Here is a 16436-nt window from a genome sequence, read left to right on the forward strand (position 1 = left end):
GCAGCTCATGTAGCTGACCCACTCTCAAAACTATCTTCTTTTCCCTTATTATTTAAAAACAAACAAACATATAGCTATGTTATTGGTTCATATGGATTTTTAATCATAATTTAGAAAATATGCTGTATAGCATAAATAAACAAGTTACCTCTCTTTCCTGCTTCTTTACCTCCACCTTAGCCTAGCAGCGTAACCCAAACCTAAATCTCTTATTTTCATTAACATGCTCATTTTAGTCGGTTCATCTGAGTCACTCATAATGTGATCTGCTTCACTTAAATTGCCCCTCCCCCACCATAAGATTAATTAGGTTACACATTTTTATTTAAATTTCCCACAGCAAAAGACATGACTTAAATTGGAACAGTGCAGTTACAAGTTAACCCAAATTAAGATATATTAAATGTAGAACAGCAGTCAAATAAAAACAAAGAAAGTGTGCAAATATAGAGCTATAAATAGCAAAAAAGCAGTGTGCAAATTAGAATACAGACAAAGAATTGAATATTTTAAATAGTTATATAAACAAAAACCAAGCTGAAAAAAATGCACGTGCATAAAATCAGTCATATAACAAACACCAGTGTATTTAAGTACTTATTTATTGGAATATTTAACCTATTATTTACTTAAATCACTGACTGCAGTGAAGTCAATGATCCAGTTCAGTGGAATCACCCGAGTTTCCGGTGGGTCCGCTCCACTTGCCCGCTGTCCACTCACCCGCTGTCCACTCGCTCGCCTTTTGTATTAGCAGCAGCAGCTAGTTAGAGGACTCATCTGATTCGCATTAGCGGAGTTTTGCAGTCTAAATCACAAGAAGTTAATAAAATAATTTTTATGCATACATAACACTAATAATTTAGTGTTAAAGCCGCTGACTTTGTGCCGAATGTGCCACAACCAGACCAGATTAGCTTCCTTAGCTTTTCAAAATTTTCCCTTTATGGAAAACTAGAAACTGTAAGTCAATCAATGGCAGCCTGTGTGAATCTCAAAGATACTCTTGTTTCCGTTTAATTTATATATTCCTCTACCATAAGGCTGTTATCAATACACAGCTGCATGTTTAAAGAGTAGGTTTTCAGGTTCACACATGAATATTAACAGCGGGCCTTTTTCACTGGCTCAGAAAAGGGGAAACTCTTCCCGAGCTGCATGGGTTTGTATTTGTTGTCCAGTGGCTGGTGACTGTGGGAGAAGGGGGAAAACAAAGTAGGCAGCTTTGAATCTTCTGCTCCAAATCGTGTTAAGGATACGCTGCTGTGCTATGGTGACCGTGTGTTTTCAGCAACAGTCTACTGGACAGCTCACCAAGCTGAACAAACAGAAGGCAGTGACCATGATTTAGCAGGCTGTGGAGCCTCTGTATTTAGACTTTCCAGCCACCACTGCTGTTAGCAAGTCTCTCAAAGAAAAAGTGAAGAAGCCAAAACTACATGAAGACCTCAAATGTGATTTTACAGGCAAGTACAGCTCTGTAGAAATGTGTACATTAGTATTATTATTAGTGGACCCATGAAACCAGAAAGGAGGTAAGAATTGCTTTATTTATTTATTTGCAAGTTTTCCTCAGAAATATACAACAAAGCAGACACAACAGGGCGTGAAGTCAAGGGAAAGCTCATGAGTATTGAATATTAATAGGAAACCAAGATAAAAGCTTCAGTATCAAACCCAGATTAATTTGTAACATGATTATGTAATTTTGCTCTTGCTTGTGAGGGGGAAAAAAAAAGTAATTCGTCCACAAGAGGTGCCGCTCAGGTAAACATGCCCAGTTATTTTAGGCAGATGACCTTCCTTCTCTTGAAGTTAGCCTCTGTTTTTGATGTTACCATCAGAACGGCCTTCTATAAAGGGCTTTGCTACATTTTTACCACATATTGATCACTTTTGTGACTGTTGAAGACGAGCAGCGGAAGTTAAAAAAGCAGACAGCCCTAAATTCTTCACAGGTTGGCTCCTACTGCTTTACTCTGCCCGCACTCCTAGCACCTTTAGCTTTTATATCCTACAGGAATTGATACTTCCTTATGTGTTTCTATATACTAAACATACATCAGAAGGTGAGCCATAAATAACCAATTACATCACCTTGGAAAGCATTAATATTCCTTTTTAATCAATACATGTTGCAACACTATTCTCCACACTGACCTCTGGTAACACAATAAATAGGTAAGAGGGCTGAAATGACTGGGTGGGGTGATAACAGGGTCATAAAAGCAGCTCTCTGACTATATCTGGTCAAGTGAAGGGAAGAAAGGCATCAGTGTGACACTCGCGAAGGTGAGCAAGTCAGCTTTCCTCCTGAGGCTTTCTTCTTGAATCGTCCCTCGACTGCAGTGGCGTCCAGGTAAATACTTATTAACTCTCCATTTAGACCACAAATATTGAGAGATTTTGCACTTTTTGTAATTAGATTTACAAATAAATCAATGATGTGTTGGCGATGCAGAGGCATCAAACGTAAATTAATATAGGAGCATTATATTGGCATTTATTTCAAATATTATTATTTTTTTGCCTGTTACAAAGATTATTCCCACACATCGTTCACACTCGCTTGATTGAAGCTACTGTTTTCTGTCTCACATGATAGGGCCAGGTGAAACCCAAATGGGGTCATAAACTCTATTCAGGAAGTAGAAGAAATAGAATAAATGAGTTTAAGAGGCATATCACTCGCTACCAAATTGAAAATGAACATTTTCAGACATGAAAGCATAAACGTTGCTATAATGAAAAGATTTTCACTCTGAGTGAAATTAACTCATCGTCACATTTGTGCTTTTGTGTCTTTCATGCAGCTTACAACCTGAGGAGTCTCTTTAACTACGCTGATTAATTCCCCGATTTCGTGGCACAATGAAACTGAATCTTCTACAGACTTTTTGCCTTCTCGGCACAGGTAAAATTGTACTTTTTAAAGCACCAAATACCCAAAAAATGATTTTTAAGAGAGCTTCTAACTTTAGACAACTAAAGGTTACAAATTTATTGTTATCCCATGGGAAGGATCACAAGATTCCTTTTTTAAAAGCATTTCTAACCAGTTTTCCCTCAAATGGTAGCTAACTACGCAATATTGGGCATTTATACTACAAACAACTTTGTTTAAATTCATAATTCAAGATGATTTTAAAAGAACTTAAAAAGATTTCAATGGTTAATTTTGTATTTCACTACAGCGACCTTTCATTTATTGGGAGCTGGATGTTCTGTTTCATGGTGTTAGCACAGAATCTGTGGTGGAAGAGTGAGATGATTAAAATCATATCATAGCACTTACTTTAGTGTGAGCAAGCTTATATTTGTTAAGTATCGAGATAAAGAAATCCCTTATGGTGGTGGTCCTGACCGACGTTAAAGCATTTCCTGGTAATCAAACTGAAGGTTCATGGGAGTCACGAAGACAGAGTCGTAAATGTTGAAACTATTATAAGTCTTAGTCATTCTTGGGCTTTTTAACAGAGCTGTTAGACCAAAGGTTGAGTTTATTATCTCTGATATTGTCCCTATAAGAACATGAAGCTGTAAACATGTACTGAACTCTAATATCATGACAGCTTGGATGATAAATTGCCCCATTAAAAACATTTTTGACACATGATAGAAAATGTTATGATTAAAAAAACAAGTCTAAAGTCAGCACTTGTAACTAGTTTCTGCTAGCGTCAAGGGAAGAGAGGAACCTTTGCATGACTCTGCCTTTTAACCTTTTGATTTTCCTAACAGTAATGCTGTGTGGAGCACAGGAGGGCAGCACAGTAACAAGTGTTCCAGCCAGTTCAACCACTGCAGCCATGGTCACCTCAAGTGCAGCTGCCTCCACCGCATCTATCGCAACCACAGCTGACATATCCAACATAACCACAGCCGATGCATCCAATATGACCACGGTCGACACGTCCAGCACCACTATTTCTGAATCAGTTGCCCCCAGTCCAACACCTAATAACGATGGAGGGCTTTCATCAGGTGCAATAGCAGGCATCACCATCGGCTCTATTGCTGGCGTGGCTCTAATCGGTCAGTACTACACATGAGCATGAATTTACTGCCATCTTTTTTCCTCGATCGCATATCAACTGTTATCCATTAACAAGGATGGTGCTGGGGAAGAGCCACAGCAACCGGAAGTATGTTTCGGAGACACAGAATCCTACTCTTACCAACCAGAGGCAAACACTAAAAGAAATAAATTATGAAAATGAACCAGAAGTAAAATGTATTAGTTATAGTTAAAGACTTACAACTATAACCCCTTGCAATGAAGTAGCTCAAAGACAAATTACATGTTAGAAAACATAATTGAGAGTTTTTATGCTGCAGTGCGTCTCACAATTTTGACCATTTAACCAATTATTTCTTATTCAAAACTTAAGTATGTGAAAATTATTACATAAGTTAACAGCACTCAATATAATTAATTTTAGCTTAACTTTTTAGCTAACTTTTCATTTTCTTTTTCTTTTCTTTTTGTTGATGAACTGATATATAAACAATGGATCACACTAATAAGTACTGTGGCTCTTTCTTAATGGAGTAGCGTACCCCAAGTCAAACCATGATTTGCGCATGTAGCACATTAACACATGGCTAATAAATGGCTTAAATGTGGTGTTGATATTCATATTTATCCTACAAAGAAGCTGCTTAAGTTTGGAAAACTTGAGTTCTTTAAGAGGCAAATAAACGAGTCCAAACTCTAATGGCTTAAAACTCCAAATCACTAAAAAAAAAAATCTATTTATCTTTATTCCAGGTGGTGGCGTCTTTGGTGCACTCAAGTACACGAAGAGGATCTAAGACCAGCGGTTGTATAACATGGATTTAAATGGTTATAGAGCACCAGATGAAACATGTTCTATCCTGAGATCAGACTTAATCCAGATCATGCTAAGTGGACAGAGAAAGGTTTAACTGTCTGAAAGGCCCAAGAAGAAATAAAATGATATATGTGTAATATATGTATATCCAAGATTATGGTATCATGGGCCAAGAGGAAGACATAGTAATTTCACCACTTAGCTGTTTTGATTGTGTCACTGAAAACCAGAAAATAATCCTTAGCTGATCAATAAATTTACATTATAATATGAAATGCATTTTATATATTTATATCTTTATTGACAGATTCTGCTCATCTAGTGGGTTTAAATGTATTTAATTTTATGACTGTATCTTCATAATATCCCTCACATGTTTTATGTTTTGCTTCAGTATGAAGGGTAGATTCTATTTAACCATAATAAGTCTCATTTTGTATAGAGACAAGGGTGCATACATGTAAGCTTTTGTGTTCTTTTATAAAGGAAAAAACATCTATGTAAGTGGATACATATATTTCTTTTTAAGCAAAGTAATTTAACTTTATTGATAACATTTTCTTAAGATTAATTTGGCTTTTTGCTCAGATGCTGTGATTTTCTAGTGAAAACCTGTGCAATTACCATGTATTAAATAAATAACTGCCTGTTCCACCCCTTTTCTTTATCTGCCCTTTATAGCATGATACAGTATCTAATTAAGGAGTGGCTCGAGCCATCTAGGTAAAATCCAGCTGTTGATTACGCACGTATTTTTTCTGTAGCTGAGTTGTTTGTTCAGTTTATGAATTTATGATTTTTCCACCCATCACGGGTTCAGCGCTTCAGTTTATTGTTGGTAAAGACAGAGCAAAAACCAATCACTGGAACTTGACTGAGAAACAAATATTTTGTCTAGGACTGGTTAAGTGTAAGAATTTTTATTTATTGACAATCAATCAATAAAAACTTTAACACACAAAAGAGGAAAACAACTTTAAATGTCTCGTTTTAGCTAATGTTAGCTAGCCACCAGCACATCTAAAACTTTCTGTAACAAAGTACAAAAACAAAAGAATCAACAAAGGAATCAAGCTATACTCTGAGCACTTTATTAGGTATATTATTAGGTATAACTATAATATTTGTGGTTCCAAAGCTGTGGTGCTAAATGGTAATAATAAAACTATCAGCAGGAGCCGCTAGGTATGAATGCTAGCACCTTCTTAGCTTACCATTAACACAAAGGCTGAAAAATTTTACAGCTAAACACAATGCTGTGCTTATTTATTCCACGCAAACACTGAAGGAAAAAAAACTTTGCTGTTTACATAATGCAGCTAATGGGTGACAGCTAGCTATCTGAATGTTTCTCTCATTCCACAGAAGCTGTTGAAAGCCACAAAGCCTGACTCAGCTGATTTTATTTACTTAACCTTTGTTTAACCAGGATAATGTCTGGGTTAAGATAGATAGCTGTACAATAAATGATGGACACACACACCAATAAATAGGATTCATAAATATACCACTGCACATAAGAAATAGTCTAGTAAAATACAGGAACAACAATAATTTAGGAATGATAATGCCAATTAAGTGTAAACTGTGAATGTAAGTTGTTGTCTCAGGCCAACACATGAGGGTAGTAACATTCAGGCAAAAGTTCCTGCCTTAAATTCCTTTGGTGTAACCTGAGGGTTGTACTACTAAGTGAGACTAACGAGTTAGTGAGCTATGAAAGACGCTCTGGTTACCTGGCAAAATCACTGCTGTAACTTATACTGAAACCATAAGAGTTTCATTTTAAAATCATCTGGAAGCACAACCTTTTTCACCAACTTGCTGTTTTAAGGCATGTTTTATGTGCAGTATAGATCCTCTGCACAAACATATTGGTGACACAGTTGGAGTTTTGGGGAAAAGGTGAGTTTTGTTTACCCAAAAAAAATGCAAAAAATAATTTGTACAAATTATACAAACACAAAACTAACCAAATACCTCACTCAGGAGTCAAAGAAAACAAACAGCATATTTAAAATAAATAACTTAGACAGTATATACTAGAGCTGTATTCAAAAGCACATCAGACGTCCCAACACCAGAGGAAAAAAATAGAGAAAACAATTTAACACCAAATATGTGAATTTAACAAAGCTGAACACAGAAAGGCTGACTACATGTATGCACTACAAATGGAACTAATGTATTTCAACAATGTCAAATAATATGATGATATGTGAACTCAAGAATTGTGTGCTGTTATTTATGTCTGTGTATGTGCAATGTGTATGAAACTAAGATAGCACAAATATGTTGTGTAATCGTATGGGGTGTCCGGCTGTTGTGTGGCTGTTTCAGAGCTCGAATGTACAAATAAACAAAAGCACTGAGAGGCACTCAAGGATCAAATGAACTAAAATTTAAATGTTTTTATTTTATGCTCTGTGTGCCAGGTTATCTGCAGTATTAATTTTTTTTTTTTTTTTGCAAGACTGTTGCATTTTACTGTTATATATTTTTTATTCTTTTAAGATTTTTATCACCATCATCATCTGATAATGTCTCTCGATTGGAGTCTCATAGAGAGCATCTCGTGAGGAAGAAGAGTCACATAAAAAGGGGCATGAGTGCCTACAGAAAGCTCAGCTTAACAGAGAATAATTGGTAACTATTACCATTGTGATACCCGTTGTCTCAAACTGGGGTTTTAGGTTTTGTCAAGCTAGCTAGTGCAAAGCATTACATTTTCTTTGTATTATACCCCCAGCTCCTTAAGATTTAGTTGATTTTGCAGCGATTGACAGGAGGGGGGAACCTTTTTCCAAATTCAGCGTGAAGCTTCAGGACAGTGAAATGGAATAAGTCTTGGGATGAAAACAATAACTTCCCATGCTTTTTATGATGACTGTATATAGATAAGTAAGAAAGACAGGAGAAAAGCAAGAATAGTCTTAAAAATAATACCAGTTTTTGAGTAAGTGCTTTAAGGTTTGTGCCTCACTGCTCCATGATACATGGTATCCAGTGTAAGCATGTGTATAAACAACATCACCACAATCTAGCACTGAAGCAACAAGGCTCTATCAAGCCTTAAAGGACAGACAGGACTAGATTTTAAAGTATAAACCCAGTTTCAGTTTTCTTTTGTGTGCTGTAACAGAAGGAGAGTCCTCATTCATTGTAGTATCCTTACTGAGATCCTGACTCACGTCTCAGAGCCCTGGACTGTAGAGAAACAATAAAAGGCTCGGTGGTTAGGTCAGTTTTTTAACCTTTTAAAAAAAAAAAATGCTTTAAATCAAGAAGATGATCCCCGCTGCTGGTTTACTCACTTTACGTCTGAGCGCGTAAGTGCAGAGGGTTTGTGTGTTTGGCTATAGATGTGCGTGTGGTGAAACCAAAAGAATCTGCAGCAAATTTTATCTCTCCAGTCTGACCCCTGACACCGAGTGTTGTTCCATGTTAACAAAATGTTAGCAGAACTTTAACTAGCACTGAGGAGAGATAGTGCTTCCAATACCACCTTAAGCATTTGATGGGAAGTTAATATTCAACATATAAAGGGTTATTTATTGCTTGAAATAATCAATGTCTTAGCATCTGGGGTATAACACGTCTTAAAGACAGCTGATATAAACCAAGAGGAGAGGACCGATACAACCTAAACAAAACACGTGACATTATTACAGGTAATTACAACGGATCTCTTTATTTTAAGTTGACACCAGTTAAAAGTAAAGAAACTAATGAACACTGCTAAATACAAAGACATAGCTTTGATATCAAACGAGGTGACCAGCGGCTCAAACTCACACAGTGTCAGGTTTGCATTTTAAAGTGGACTTCAGCCCAGGTGACTGCTTCATCATTTTATGGTACGGTCATTTGCTGTGGCAGTGTCAACACTGGGGGCGCTTGGTAACAACAGCTAAAAACACTGCTTCTCCCCATGCAGGCAAATAGCTTTTAAGACCCTGAGCTGTGAGATCAGTCCATATGGTGAGCACGACCGCCAAAAGGAACTGTTTGTATGTGGGGGAGGGAAGTGTCCTGCCTGTGTGTATGACAGTGGAAAGGACATTTTTACTGACTGTAGGGTTACATAATCTTGTGTTATGTTATGGGCTCATTTTTCTCAAATACAGCCCCATACATTTTATAAAAAAAAAAACAACAACCCCAATCATCAGTTGTTATACTTGATAACAAAGTTGCTCTGTTGTTGTTGATCATTTGAGTACAGCGAACTCATTGTTAAGAAACCAGTTTGAGATGATTTGAGCTTTGTGACATGGTGTGTTATCCTGCTAGAAGCAGCTGTCAGAAGATGGGTACACTGTGGTCATAAAGGGATGGACTTCATCAGCAGCAATATGCAGGTACGCTGTGGCCTTTAAATGATGCCCAGTTGGTACTAAGAGTCCCAAAGAGTACTAAGAAAATATCGCCCACACCATGACACCACCAGCAGCAGCAGCCTGAATTGTTGATACAAGGCAGAATGGATCCACTCTTTCATGCTGTTTACACCAAATTCCAACCCTACAATCCAAAAGTCAATTTAATTCAATTTCATTCATATAGCACCAAATCACAACAAAAAGTCACCTCAAGGCTCTTTATATTGTAGGTAAAGACCCTACAATAATTACAGAGAAAACTCAACACTCAAAACGACCACCTATGAGCAAGCACTTGGTGACAGTGGGAAGAAAAAAAAACTGCCTTTTTACAGGAAGAAACCTCCAGCAGAACCAGACTCAGGGAGGGGCAGTCATCTGCTGTGACTGGTTGGGCTGAAGGGAGAGAGACAGGAGAAAAGACACACTGTGGAAGAGAGACAGAGATTAATAATAACTAATGATTAAATGCAGAGTGGTGTATAAACAGAATTAAAAGAGGTTAATGAAAAGAACCCCCCAGCAGCCTAGGCCTAGTGCAGCAAAACTAAGGGGGTGGTTCAGGGTCACCTGATCCAGCCCTAACTATAAGCTTGATCAAAAAGGAAAGTTTTAAGCCTAATCTTAAAACTAGAGAGGGTGTCTGTCTCTGAATCCAAGCTGGGAGCTGGTTCCACAGAAGAGGGGCCTGAAAGCTGAAGGCTCTGCCTCCCATTCTACTCTTAAGCATCCTAGGAACCACAAGTAAGCCAGCAGTCTGAGAGCGAAGTGCTCTGTTGGGGTGATATGGTACTATAAGGTCTTTAAGATAAGATGGGGCCTGAATGTTCAAGACCTTGTGTGTGAGGAGAAGAATTTTAAATTCTATTCTGGATTTAACAGGGAGCCAATGAAGAGAAGCCAAAATGGGAGAAAGTCACAGCTGAAAACGTTCTGTTCTCCAATTATGGTGATCCTGCACGGACCACAGCCTGTTTCCCACTCTTAGCTGACAGGAGCTACACTCAGTGTGGTCTTCTGCTGCTGTAGTCCATCCGCTTCAAGATTTGAAGTTTTGTGCTCTTCTGAGATGCTCTTCTGTACACCTCAGCTGTAAAGAGTGGTTATTTGGAGTTAGTGCTGCCTTCCTATCAGCTTGAAGCAATTTGGCCCTTCTCCTCTGATCTTTAGCAACAATAAGGTATTTTCAGAACTGCCACTCACTGGATATTTTCCCTTTTTCAGCGATTCTCTGTAAATCCTGGAGACAGCTGTGTGGGAAAATCCTAGTAGATCAGCAGATTTTGAAATACTCAGACCAGCCCATCTGGGACCAACAACCATACCACGTTTAAAGCCACATAAATCACCTTTCTTCCCCCATTCTGATGCTCAGTTTGAACTTCAGGTCATCTTGACCATGTTTACATGTCTAAATGAACTGAGCTGCAGCCATGCCTGTTTAGATTTTTTTAAATAACATTTGTATTTATTAATGAAGTAAAAGCAACAATGACCAAACAGTCAACACTGGTATACAAGGGGCAATATACAGAATAACCATCTGTTCAGTAGTCAGAAATTATGTACATCAAAAACAGTTCAAGTTGGGGCACAAGATATGTTTTGGACACCTGGAGAAGTTTGGATCAAGATGGGAATTCCTTCCCAAATGGGTTTGATACAGTTCCATTTAGTTTTATTTTGGCTTTTGGTTTATTATATAGTGCTTTAGTGTTTATTATATAGTACACTCCTTTAGGATCAAAGAGATCGTTGCTTCTTTCCCAGAGTGGGGAGCAATGCCAGGTTTAAGCACCTGGTTGTACATGATTCTAGGGATGGAACGCAAATTTGATTATATGTTTACATATAATGACAATAAAGTCTTCTTAAAGGTCTTTCATCTCCCTGTACCACTCTGCTGGGAAGCCATCAGGTCCTGGTGTGTTATCGGCTTTTGAATGTGCTATTGCTTTTTTTTTTTTAACTTCATCTTCTGTTATGTCCTGTTATGACTTATTTTGTTCCATATCCACCCTAGGAAGCTCTGTGTGGTCCAAAAATTGTCTAGTCTCATCCCCATCTGTTCCCTGTTTAGATATTTGTGATACTCAGCAGTTGAACAGGTGTATACTTTTACTTAACCAATTTTCTGTTGTTTTTGCATTCAGAGAACATTTCATCCCTTTAGAATTATAAGGGTCTATCTGACAGTTTTGATAAAAGTGACTTATTGTCATATTCTTATTCGTTGAGAGATTTTTTCCAATTATATACGACTTTGGCTTTGACTTTTTATTCACAAAACAAAAAGGTTCTATCTGCAAAATCAAGCTTTAACTTGGTGTTATAAGGTTCTATTATTTAATATCTCAAAACTGGTCAGAATGCAGATAGAACCTTATAATTCTAAGGGGACGATTTTCTGTCAAATAACATTTCTGTTTTTAATTATAGGATAAAATCTGATTTAATTTACTGCAGTAGCATTTCTTTATCCATCTATCTATCCATCCATTTTCTTCCACTTATCCTTTTCAGGGTCGTAGGGTAGAAAAACCAAGGCGTCTTGCAGAAATTTCATAAGAAATATCAGAGATTCAATGTGTGGTTCAGATCAAACTGGGCTGAATATGACCCACAATGTAAAAAGAGATGGACACTAAATCCTCAACATGTGTTTTAGATTCAATCCAAACTAGTCTGCTCAAGGATGCTTTGCCATTAATCAGTAATTACAAATCAGATCAATCTATCTTTATTAAAAGCGATACACTTTTCACCTCTTCCTAAAAGCCCAAACTAGCTGACAGCACTACATGAAACAATCAGGAGGATAAACCTAAACAGGCTTAAAGTCAGTCCAGCTGACTCTGGATATTTGGAGGTTTGAACTCCCCTGAAACTCAACAAATCAGTGAATGAATAAATCTGCACCAAGGCTGTTTTCATTTAATGGATCATATCCAGTTTATAATAAACTGATAAATAGCAGTCCCCATGCATCCACAGCTCTTGTATGCTAGGCTAACATGGCACCGATCCCACTGACTGTGCTAAAACTCAGTTTGTGTTACAGTGGCGATAACACTTGGGCCTGCTCTGATAACTTTATCTTTGCTCCTCACAAACTGGCCGAGTCACAAACAGATCATCTGTCTGAACCCCTGAAACCTAATATCTCTCTCTCTCACACACACACACACACACACACACACACACAGAGCTTTTCCTTCAGGCGTTAACCAGCTCTGTGGCTCAAGGATAAGAGTCAAGGGGGGGAAGAATGGTGGAGGTGAGTACTAGAGATAAAACGGGGCCTTAAAAATTGTTTTTACTTTAGATGCTTTTACCCAAAACAGTAAAATCTTGTATACCCAGCTGTCACTGGGTGAGAGGCAGGCACATCCTAGATAAACCTTCCTCTTCCTAGGCATGAATGAGAACTGCATGACTGTACACAGCTCCCTCTAGTGGGGGAGGACCTATATCACATGATCACATTTAATGTGGGTCAGAGGTGCTCATTCAGCCTGTAGTTTTAGGCCTCTGGTTGTAGCACAGAGGGATTTCTTGTGTGCAGTTTTAATATATATATATATATATATATATATATATATATATATATATATATATATATATATATATATATATATATATATATAAATAACTCTTCTTCAACCTTTCAGTCTTAGCCCTCAGGCAGCGGTAACGCCGGCCTGATGGGAGCAGGGAGAAGAGAGAGTGTCCGGGGTGGCTGGGCTGTTTTAGGATCTTCATGGCCCTCAGCCTGCACTGCTTGGTGTAAATGTCCTGCAGGTTGGGGAGGGTGGTTCTGATGGTCCGTTCAGCCGAACGAACCACCCTTTTTAGGGCCATGAAGTCCTGCTTGATGCAGTTTCCCATCCAGGTGGTGATGCTCCCACGCATGATGCTCTCGATGGTGCAGGTGTAAAAGTTCCTGAGCACCTTGAGTGGGAGCTTGAAGTCTCTCAGCCGCCTGAGGAGGTAGAGACGCTGTCTGGCCTTCTTCACAGTGATGTTTATGTGATGAGTCCAGGACAGGTCCTGTGAGATGGTCACTCCCAGGTATTTGAAAGTGTCCACTCTTTCCACCTCAGCACCACTGATGACAAGTGGATGGTAGTCCCTCTGCTGCTTCCTGCTGAAGTCCACGATCAGTTCCTTCGTTTTGCTGACGTTGAGCAGGAGGTGGTTCTCCTGGCACCAGTTCTCCAGGCGGGAGACCTCTCTCCTGTAGGCTGTCTCCTCATTGTGAGAGATTAGTCCCACAACAGCAGTGTCGTCAGCAAACTTGATGATGACGTTGGACTCTGACGTGGCCTCGCAGTCATGGGTGTCCAGTGAGTACAGCAGAGGGCTGAGCACACAGCCTTGGGGGGATCCAGTGTTGAGGGTGAGGGAGGATGAGGTGAGGTGACCCACTCGTACCACCTGTGGTCTGCTGGTCAGGAAGCTATATATATATATATATATATATATATATATGTGTGTTAAGTTAGCAAAACAAAAGGGGAAAATTTAAGATAAATGAATATGATTGTTTTTTTGGGGGGGGCAATGTGTGCTGATGTACTTCATTTTTTCTTCTGAAAGAGGGCAAAAATGTTTGAGAATTGCTGCATTAAAAGAAATACTTCCCCTTCAAAAATCTTGCTTATTTTCCTCTGCTCTTAAGTGCTATTTATCCATCTAGATGTTTAAGTGAGAGTTGTCCGATTTGGGCAAAATCAGCCGCAGAAACACCCGTCTTATCCTGATTACAGTGGAAATAAATGGCTCTTACCTTGTGTTGTTCAAAGCAGTGGGAATAACATTTATTTCCAGAAATCAAACCGCTCAGAGCAAGGTTTGCAGATTTCTTTGAGCATCACAGGGCAAGTGCCATCTGACATTGTATTCAAGAGAATGCTGCATTCCTACAGCTATTATCTATAAAACTGGGCACAACAAAACTAGATCAGGGGCGTCAAATATGCAGCCAGACCACTGGTGGGTTTGCAAACTGTGGAAATTACATGGAAGTTACTAATTCAATATTTTCAATAACATGCTGTGTTGCTCCTGGGGGAGGTGGTACACTGAAAGTTAAAAGTATTTCTGGACCTTAAGAAGAGACCTTCTCCTGGCAACCCTTCCAAACAAGCCATACTTGTTATTTTTCCAGTTTTACTGTCCTGAACTTTAACGTTTAACATGCTGACTGAGGCCTGTAAAGTCTGAGATGTAGCTCTTGGGTTTTTTGCAGTTTCTCTGAGCATTGCTCGGTCTGACCATGGGGCGAATTTGCTGGGATTTCCATATTGTGGCATTGTGTTATAATACATACCTGGATGCTCCAGAACAGCAAAACTGCCAGACCCTCTGTTTTCATGGAGGTTCTCACACTTGCTGGTCAGTTAATCAAGTGCATTTGATTAGCAGCACCTGGCTGCTACCTTCAGCCTTAATTCATAGCTACTTTCAGCTTCTCCCTGGTCAAAAGGGGTCGTCTCATTGGGCAGGCTCGAGATACGAAAGATCATACCTGTGCTTGATGCGAAAACCCAAAGGAAAGCAACGTCACCGGCATATGGATAAAAATGCCATCCTCTTCCTCCTCATCTCAAGTATCATCTCCTGAACTGAAGTCAGGGCCTTAGCACATGAAAACATGCATATACATGCTTATTCATTCCTGATATTGTCGCAATTACTTATTGTCAGCAGATCTCCAGACAGTTGCCATTGAGATGGCTATAGCCCTTTTAATACCGACCCTGACAGAACATACTGCAAATGTCCCGCCGTTCTCGGACTTCCGGAAACAATTACCTTAATAACCCTATGTTGGGTCTGAAGCGCAATTTCTCGGCTTTCAGAAACCGTTCAAATGTTTCCGATAGGGGAAACGATTGCGTAATTACGGTAATTCATTTGATCTTACGTCTCAGCCGTGCTCGGTATTAACCTGCTGTTCACAGCAAGTAAGGGCAGGTAACAGGCCATCGCCTGATAATAGAGCAGCTGGTTATAAGCTAACATTATGTCAGCTAATGCTAGCTAGTGTGCTAAAAAATCACACTTTCCCTTTGATAAGCAGTTTGATTACATTCTCATATCATATGAGGTTTTATTCACTCAGTGTCCAGCAATGATAAATCCACTTCAAAGACAGTTTCACTATCGCCTGCTAACACAGGCTAACAGAGGGTAACAGCAGTGCTTACTGACAGAAATATTCAGCATGTCCTCAACAACTCAACTCAGTATTGCTGTCATGGCTCAGAAATGAGCTTCACTCCTTTCACAACGTTTTACAGCCTCCTCCAGAATAAATAAAGGTGGACGCTTCTCACCGGGCATCGACAGCTGAGGTAAACAGTGGACACAGCGGAAAAACTTCAGGGCACATCTGGTCCAGAGTCACTTTATCTCAGTACATTCACGACAGATGAAGGGTGGCCAGAGTTTTTGAGGTGACCAGGGAGTAAAAATGTAAAACTCTGCAAAATATTTAATTGACTGTTAACTGATCATATAATTTTTTTTTTACTAAGTCTTGATATTATTCAAATATGTTAAAATAGTCTGTTTTTGCTCTTTTTCTGATTTTACACACATCAATTTTATTTATATAGCGCCAAATCACAACAAATGGTCACCTCAAGGAGCTTTATATTGCAAGGTAAAAACGACCCCCTATGAGCAGCACTCGGTGACAGTGGGAAGGAAAAACTCCCTTTTAACAGGAAGAAACCTCCAGCAGAACCAGGCTCAGGGAGGGGCAGTCATCTGCTGCGACTGGTTGGGGCTGAAGGGATAGAGACAGGACAAAAGACACACTGTGGAAGAGCCAGAAATTAATAACTAATGATTAAGTGCAGATTGGGGTATAAACAGAGTAAAAAAAGGTGAATGAAAAGAAACAGTGCATCATAGGAACCCCCCAGCAGCCTAGGCGTATTGCAGCATAACTAAGGGATGGTTCAGTCACCTGATCCAGCCCTAACTCTAAGCTTGATCATAAAGGAAAGTTTTAAGCCTAATCTTAAAAATAGAGAGGGCTCCCAAATCCAAATTCCTGTACCTTTAAGGCCTGAAAAGCCAGATTGTTGGATGAAAATCAAGAAGAAACAAATCTTGATCTAAAGTTCAGGTAGCTCAAAGGTACTGCTCTCCAGCAAGTCTTAATCAGCAGGTGTGTTTGGATCAGGCTCCAAAAAGCATTAGCAAG

General features: G+C 39.0%; 1 protein-coding gene across 1 annotated transcript; it reads left to right on the top strand.

Moving 5' to 3' along the window:
• Positions 1-2244: 2244 nt before the first annotated feature.
• On the top strand, positions 2245-5729 carry LOC115792594 (uncharacterized protein in LEU2 3'region-like). The gene is made up of 4 exons (XM_030747189.1): positions 2245-2359; positions 2814-2914; positions 3742-4035; positions 4772-5729. Exons 2-4 carry the CDS (start codon positions 2872-2874, stop codon positions 4813-4815), a joined length of 381 nt encoding a protein of 126 aa, XP_030603049.1. The 5' UTR covers positions 2245-2359; positions 2814-2871; the 3' UTR covers positions 4816-5729.
• The last annotated feature ends 10707 nt before the right edge of the window (positions 5730-16436 follow it).

This window comes from Archocentrus centrarchus, chromosome 14, assembly GCF_007364275.1.
Source record: "Archocentrus centrarchus isolate MPI-CPG fArcCen1 chromosome 14, fArcCen1, whole genome shotgun sequence".
NCBI lineage: Eukaryota > Metazoa > Chordata > Actinopteri > Cichliformes > Cichlidae > Archocentrus > Archocentrus centrarchus.

Bases quoted from the DNA above. Each gene is read 5' to 3' on its own strand.
- LOC115792594 (XM_030747189.1), top strand. From the start codon at position 2,872: ATGAAACTGAATCTTCTACAGACTTTTTGCCTTCTCGGCACAG. The intron at 2,915-3,741 runs GTAAAATTGTAC...TTTTCCTAACAG, and splicing joins TTTTTGCCTTCTCGGCACAG to TAATGCTGTGTGGAGCACAG. The intron at 4,036-4,771 runs GTCAGTACTACA...TCTTTATTCCAG, and splicing joins TGCTGGCGTGGCTCTAATCG to GTGGTGGCGTCTTTGGTGCA.